At 37.0% G+C, this 8,333-nt stretch overlaps 1 protein-coding gene across 1 annotated transcript in view; it reads right to left on the reverse strand.

Annotated features, from left to right (window-relative positions):
- ASCC3 (activating signal cointegrator 1 complex subunit 3) overlaps positions 1 to 8,333 on the reverse strand; it is a 261,873-nt gene that overhangs the window by 155,234 nt on the left and 98,306 nt on the right. Inside the window, exons 11-12 of the mRNA XM_035888780.1 lie at positions 3,971 to 4,147; positions 769 to 840 (exon numbers count right to left, since the gene is read on the reverse strand). Of these exons, the coding sequence (XP_035744673.1) occupies positions 769 to 840; positions 3,971 to 4,147 (249 nt within the window). The remainder of the gene's footprint in view (positions 1 to 768; positions 841 to 3,970; positions 4,148 to 8,333) is intronic.

An 8,333-nucleotide genomic window follows, 5' to 3' on the forward strand; every position in this document is an offset into this window, starting at 1 on the left:
ACTGCACTAGCTTTTGTCCCTGCTCTGAACAGGTGCCACACCTGCTGCAACTACTGCTGCTCATGCTGCTGTACATGCAAAAACAAGACGTTGTGTGTGGGTGATTCAGGAGCACAACAATAACAGAACGATAAACCATTCAGGCAAATGAGGTAAGCCCACCATCTTAGTGGAGGGGAATATCAAACTCGAAAATTCACTGCAGAAACCTCTGTTGTAAAGCAAAATGATGGATTACTTCATTTAAAAAGAAAACAAAACCACAAACCCCAGGATATTTCAAATGACAGATGCTGAGCTCTTGTGCACCATGCCTTGAACACTCTGCATAATTCTCATCCCTCATCTCTAACAGGAGATGCTAGAATTTGAAAGATATGGGAAAGGCTAAGAATAACAACTATGTGCTATATTTTTTCTTTTCTTAATCATTAATTGTACCTAAGTCTAAGGTCTCTAAAGTACTGACCTACTTTGCCTTGTCATTTTAAAAAAGTGATATAAATATACATTAATTACTTTAAGGGATATAGAAAGTAGCAGGAATTTTCACCTTAGCTAGGAACTAACATTTTCAGCCAGTTTAGATTTTCTTGCATGCTGTTTCTATAAAGTGTTTTCAAGATTAGAGATCAACACTGAGGTGGCAAATCTCAAAATTAATAATAAATAATAAAATTAAAAATATTTCTTAATACATCGTTATGATGATCAAGTCTAATTTCTTGATATGTGTTCTGAATGCCAACTGAAACAAAAAATAAATACCTGGTGTCCAGCCATTATTTGCTTCAGCACATTTTCATAACATACTTCATCCATATGATTCAGCTGCTGCACCTGAAAAACAAACATCATACCTCATATAAAAACCATTTATATCTTTATATATTTTCTAAATATCAAACAATTTACAGTGACCCATGGGAAAAAAGTTATTATGCAATTTTAAATTGATAATATACTGATTCCCATTCCTAACAGTATCTTTTTGGTATTCTTAAATTCACAAATAGGACATGAAAATAAGTAGATAAAATACAAGTAAGGGCAGTGGATAGAAAACTTATTACATGATGTTGTTGGGTTTTTTAAATGAGGAAAGAGACCTAACCCAGTTCTATTCTTTAATATTTCTTTTTCATATTAAGGAATCTTACTTCTACAGGATATTGATCATTTAATACATCATCTTATCTAACATTAATTCTTTCCATTTGGTACTATACAAATAGTTTTTACATTGCAGATATACATACCCAGGAAATTACTGATTGTCAGCTTTTTTGACATAGAAATTTCTTCATAGTTGGTTTATGCGCAGGGAACAGTGGGAGTACCATGTACAGAGTTTCCAATTACGGATAAATAAAATATTTCAGGAAGGTTCCGAAATAAAGAGTTCAGTTAAGCTGAAAAAGTATTCTTCAAGCTACTCTAAAGATTTTTTTTTCCCCAATTTCTTTAATGTATTACAATTTAAGTAGCATATACCTACTCGAATGCATCTCAGTATTAAGGCTGTGACAAATCAAAATAAATAAATGAAGTTCAAAATCAGAACAATCACTCCATTCTTTGTGCATTCATGGGCGGAAAGAAGACAGTTGTTTTATAACCAAATTTTTTGACACAAAGAAATGCTTTAGAAGAGCAAAGCATGTAAGAATTCTAAAATGGAAATTTAGTACTTGGAGTTATCTAGAATAGCTGAAAGTTGAAAACCATAGCTTTAAAACAGCTTTAGAAGAAGAAGAGAATGCTCATATTTGGCATCATACAAGCATAGTAATAAAAAGATGAGACAATATGGACATGTGTGCAAGAGACAAGTAGCCAGTCTAATTACTCTGAAAATGAGACGTTAGCATTTTAATTAATTATTTTTTCAAATAATACCAAGTGAAAATAATTACAGAGAAATGTATATAGGCAGTGGATAAATATAAATGTGGACATATATATACACACACACATATACATACAAATGCAACTTTATGTATTCTTTGCATTTATACCTAAAGAGGAAAACATGCATAAAGAAAAGTAACTGACATGAAAGAAAAATATCTGACATTAACAGACTTCCAGGTAAAGAAGCCAAACTTTAGTCTTGGTTCCATATGCTCTAAGAGTTTCAGTGTACAGAGTTTTAAGACCTTTCCTGGCTAACTTCTATGCATAATAAATACACCATGCTGTCTTTGCCTTTGAAAGCTTGCCTACAGTTTGCATGTGATTCAGCAAATCACTAATCAGTTCCAAATTTTTTGGGAGTTTTTTTTGGATGAACAATGTCAGAAAGCATCTACCTAAAATGAAGTAACAGCCTTCTATCTCGTTGCAACTCATCAGTGTGGATTATAGACATAGCATTTATTGCGCTTGCTGATGTTCTGCAAGAAGTGCTTGTGATTCTGGCGGTTCTTACATTGCTTTCCTCCTCTCTTGTAGAGCAGAAGGATGTTGGTATTGGCAATAATTTGGCAGCTTTAGAATTAGCATTATCCTGAATAGAATACTTTCTCAAAGAGGCTTAATGTTTTTCATTCCCTGTATAGAGTACCGACTGCAAAACATGTTTTACTCTCTGAAATCTGTAATGACAAACTCCTGGTTGAGTTATTACCAAAACAGTTGTCTTTGTCTACTCGGTACTTATATTTCAGAACAACTACTACCTCCTAATATTTCCTCATGTCCTCATGGGTTTTTTTAGAAAACTTACTGGGCTTTTTTTTTTTTTTTAATAATTTCAAACTTTATAGGATAATTTCAATATTTCTTTGATTTTTAAATCACAAATGCGTTCTAAAGTCAGTATGAAGAAACTGAGTCTTTCCTTTTTTCTTACCATACGGTGGAAATAAACTATATATTCAAATCAAGTATCAGGAAAAGATTAAAGAAAAGCAACAGCAAATAACAGTGAAGGCACTTGAAACAATTAATGAAGGTTAAAATATGCAAATCATGGTAAGCACCATATGGTAAACTATTCTTGTGTGTACAGACTTGAAATGGCTCCCTACAGTTGTAAGATAAGTTTCCTTCCTGCACTACAGATGGAATGAACTATTTAAATACCCTAATAAGAAAGGCAATGTCCATTTTTATAAAAAAGAAAAAAAAATGCTATTATTGATTAAGCTATGAAAATAACTTGATTGAAAATGTTTTGGTTTCTATTAAATTAAATCACAGCAGAATAAGATTTTCTAAAAGTTGAGCTATATAAGCTTTTAAAAATCAGCTAGTGAGATGCATAGGAAATCTTATGGAAAACTGTTTGTGTTAATTCCTTTATCAAAACAAGAATTATAATTTACATGTCAAGTGTCAGTGTACTTATGATTTTTAATGAGAGTATTATACCTGATGGCAGCCTTAATGCTTCCCAAAATGGACAAGAGCACAAAGAGTAAAGAAGCTTATTTAGGAACTACTTTAATGTGTTTTCTATCAGATGTGCACATATGATATTGATTAAAACCTTAGCACGCTAAGCCATTAAATAACTTGTATCCAACTAGCATTAATGCACGTTATATTTATATATATAATATTTTTCTTACAACATTCCTCATGTGTCCTTATAGCCAAAGAAGCACCACTGTTTCTAGTAAAATGGGAAAGTGAAAGGAGAAGGGCAGAATAATAAGCTGCTACAGTGACCCTGCGGCTGGGGGTGATGATTTCTCCTTAGTCAAGCAAAACAGTAGCGAAGTGGAGGCAATGCAAAACTAGGTACCATTGTATCCAATTGCAATAAGGCCTATTTACAAGTACTGTAAACTGATGAAATGCGATTCTTATAGCACTTTTCAATTATGTATATCTTTATACAGAAGAAAGTATGCTTCATAAAAAACCTGTAGCATAAAAAAACCTCAGTACCCTCTACATGTACATATGTGAAACATTATCAAAACGAACAGCAACCCTTTCTTTGGCATTCATGATTCTTTACCTTATTGGTTGTCTTAATTCCTATAAAGGTTTGCCCCAGCGGTACAGGTCGGAAACGGCCATCAAAGTAGAATAGTCCAATGCAGGGATTGACGTGCAGAAACGTAGCAACATCAAGATAATTGGGTAATGTAGCTGAAAGGCCCAAAATCCGAATCATACTTTGTGTAGACTCAACCTATTAAAAAACAGAAAACCTGTAAATGATCCAAGTGCTGTAAGCTAAGAAATCAAGCACAGAGGTTTAAAACATCCCTTATAAAACGTAATGTGAAAGAAGCATTTAGTACTTTCTAGAAAAGGTGAACAATAGATGTGAGTTAGTGATTAACCTGTATTGAAGAAACTAATCCATCAAATCTTGCTTATTCATCTTTCTATTTTATTGTACTTTTGCCCTCTAAAAGGTTAGTAGTCATTAACTGACATGGAGGAAAAATAGCAGTAAAACTGGCTTTGTTAAGAAGGGATAGTCCAATTTATAGGCAAAACTAGGATAGATAATTTGGTGTCATTTCTTCCTTAGTCCAAATCACACCACAATTCTGAAAAGGAAGAAGAATGTAATTCCTATCATTCCTCAGTCTTGGCTTTTGCTTAGACCTTTCCACAACTCTCTCAAGCAATCTATTTTAGTTCATTACTATCTGCATTTCTCCAGTATGTAGCAGTACTTCTGCAGAGTTGAAGATATTTAAGTACCAAGAAGACACTCTGTAACAGACATTTTTTTCTTTTTTTTTTTTTTTAAATGCCCTAAATATTTGCATTGCATGCCTTCCCATTCAATAAGGGACAGAAATGGTCCTTTACAATGAAATACTCTGTTCCAAATAAAAGCCTGCATATTATATGTATTTCCAGGTAATCTTCAAAAAGAATGAACACAGACGAAAGACTTGAATGAGGAATTTTCCCATTTCCTTCTGGAACATTACAAGCCATGTAGGCTCACTCAAATCTTTCTTACTAGCATAATTATTTAAAAGAAAAGGTCACAGTAGTTTTCATTAGAAGGCTTTTTGCACACTATAACTGAAGCCATATGTGAGGTTCTCAACCTGTCTCAAATACGTGAATGTCTCATGATGAGTACGGCTGGTAACTTCTACCTGGCTAAGTCCTGTTCAGAACACTATGAGGTTTCACTTAGAATACAGTGTTTGAGTTAAGGTGAAAGGAAGTGCCATGTAATTAAAACAGATGAATTAAAAGTTTTCAAAAAGGATGATTAAAAAGTATATGAAAAGCATTCTCAAGGAAGATAAAATACACCATGCCAGAACACAGATGTGGCAAATAACAAACACACCAAGATAATAAAACAAATCCCAAAAGAAACTACCCCCCACAACTCCACAGACATCAAGAAGACAAAGTAAACCACCATGTTGCCTGGTAATGGACGTAGAATCATAGAATGTTTTGGGTTGGAAGGGACCCCTAGAGGTCATCTAGTCCGACCCCCCTGCAGTGAGCAGGGACACCGCTAACTAGATCAGGTTGCTCAGAGCCCCATCCAACCTGGTCTTGAATGCTTCCAGGGATGGGGTCTCCACTACCTCTCTGGGCAATCTGTTCCAGTGTTTCACCACCCTCATTGTAAAGAATTCCTTCCTTATATCCAGCCTAAACCTACCCTGTTTTAGTTTAAAATCATTACTCCTTGTCCTGTTACAGCTGGCTCTACTAAAAAGATTTTCCCCATCTTTCTATAGGCCCCCTTTAGGTACTGAAAGGCCGCAATCAGGTCTCCCCGCAGCCTTCTCTTCTCCAGGCTGAACAAGCCCAACACTCTCAGCCTGTCCTTATAGGAGAGGTGCTCCAGCCCTCGGGTCATTTTTGTAGGCCTCCTCTGGTTCCACTCCAACAGTTCCATATCCTTCCTTGTGCTGAGGGCTCCAGAGCTGGACGCACTGCTCCAGGTGGTGTCTCACCGGAGCAGAGTACAGGGGCACAATCACATGTCCCATGGCAAAAATTTGGACCCTTAAACTGTGGATGAAGCTAACTAAATGACACAGAAAACCTGCTGATTGATGCTTTTGCACTTATACAAAGAGCAGCTTTGCAAAGGAAAGCCCATGTACAACAAAATGTATAAGTAAAGGCAAATTTTGCAATGACTGGAACAAAAGAGAGATTTCATTTTCAGAAGTCTTCCATCTACAGGTAACAAAAGCAGCTTTCGCCTTTAAGAATACAAAGAAGCACTATTATTTCTTACACATCTTTATATAGCTGGATTATGTGATGAGCTAAGGGCTACAGTCAACCTCAAGCACACGGTTTTGAGGTGGCTGAGGTTTTTATTTAGGGAGGGGAGTGGGTGGTTTTCTTTTTTATTTGTTTGGTTGGTTGGTTTTGTTTTGGCTCCCTCCCTTGGAGCACCACCTCCTTCTTCACTGACCTTGGTGGTTGCGGGGTTGTTTCTCACATTTCTTTCCTCACTCCTCTCTCTCTCTCTCTCTCAGCTGCTACACAGTGTTTTTCCCTTTTCTTAAAAACGCTTTCCCAGAGGTGCCACCATCTTGGCCGCGGGGCTCAGCCGTGCCCTGGGGCGGGCGGGTTGGAGCCGGCTGGAACCAGCCATGGCTGGCACCGGGCAGCCCCCGCCTCTCCTCAGAGGCCGCCCTGCAGCCTCCCACTGCCAGTGCCTGGGCACCTGCACCCAGTACAAAAATTAAATTTACTTAGTGTTTATGTACTTTTTTTTTTTTTTTTAAACTTGAATCTGTAAGAACAGTAACCACCTGCTGATATATTTAGCCTGTACTTTGTTCACAATCACCTGACAGCAAGCACAACAATCCAAACGTGTAACTGAGCTCCAATCTGGAAAACAGTATTTGATTTTGCTAAATACAATAACATTTTTTTTCAAATCTCCCAAGAGCCTGAAAGCACTACTTTGAAAATGTGCTGAGTTCCATCTGAAGGTAGGAAAGCATTTCAAGTATTTAAACAATTAACAAGAACTCTGCGTAATAACCATGAAAGTAAGAATTTTTACAGCAATTAACTCTAAGTTGTTTGTTCAGACTTTCCTTTCAAAATATAAACAGTGCCTAGAGAACAGTTACAGTTTACTGAGACTTGCCACTGTCAAAACCTTTGTAAAAAGAAACCATTTAACTTCACTGATCTGGCAGTTGGCCCTGGAGTTAAGGAGCTGATTGAAAACCCTGAATTACAACTCCACATGAAAACTGCAGCAGTTAACACAAGCAAGTAATTAAATTTACTAATATGCATAGAACATTTTAAAACAAAATGTATTTCTGTATATTTTGTATTATACTTTACATATATTTGTGCATATATATATAGTGCCTACATAATTTTTTTCAATTTATAAATCTAACATTTATAAATTATTTGGACAATTAGTTTTCTATTTATATCAAGCCACAAAAATCAAGTCAGAGTGCTATAAGAAATCAGGCAATAATGTCTTTTGCTCTATAGTAAAATTTTATTAGTCTTCATAATTAAATAAAGACTATTAAGACTGTATATCATTCCATCAATATCTTTACTTTCAAGGCCACCCAAAGAAAAAAAATCTTTCTTTTTTACCATCTACTTTTATATCCACTTAGCAATTCAAAATATCAATTTTACATAGAATCATAGAATCACTTAGGTTGGAAAAGACCTTTAAGATCATCAAGTCCAACCGTTAACCTAACAATGCCATCTCACCACTAAACCATGTCCCTAAGCACCTCATCTGCCCGTCTGCTAAATACCTCCAGGGATAGGGACTTGGCCATTTCCCTGGACAGCCCGTTCCAATGCTTAACAACCCTTTTGGTGAAGAAATTTTTCTTAATGTTCAACCTAAACCTCCCCTGGTGCAACTTGAGGACATTTCCTCTTGTCCTTTCACTTGTTACCTGGGAGAAGAGACCAACACCCACCTCACTACATCCTCCTGTCAGGCAGTTGTAGAGGGCGATAAGGCCTCCCCTCAGCCTCCTCTTCTCCAGACTAAACAATCCCAGTCCCCTCAGCCGCTCCTCATCAGACTTGTGCTCCAGACCCCTCACCAGCTTTGTTGCACTTCTCTAGACACACTCCAGCAACTCAATATCCTTCTTGCAGTGAGGGGCCCAAAACTGAACACAGGACTCTAGGGGTGGCCTCACCAGCGCGGAATGCAGGGGCACGATCACTTCCCTTCTCCTGCTGGCCACACCATTTCTGATACAAGCCAGGATGCTGTTGGCCCTCTTGGCCACCTGGGCTCACTGTGGGCTCATATTCATCCAGCTGTCAACCAGTACCCCCAGGTCTTTTTCCTCTGGGCAGCTTTCCAGCCACTCTGCCCCAAGGCTGTAGCGTTGCGTGGGCTTGTTGTG

Source organism: Egretta garzetta, unplaced genomic scaffold (assembly GCF_000687185.1).
Source record: "Egretta garzetta isolate BGI_Z169 unplaced genomic scaffold, ASM68718v1 scaffold231, whole genome shotgun sequence".
Classification (NCBI taxonomy): domain Eukaryota; kingdom Metazoa; phylum Chordata; class Aves; order Pelecaniformes; family Ardeidae; genus Egretta; species Egretta garzetta.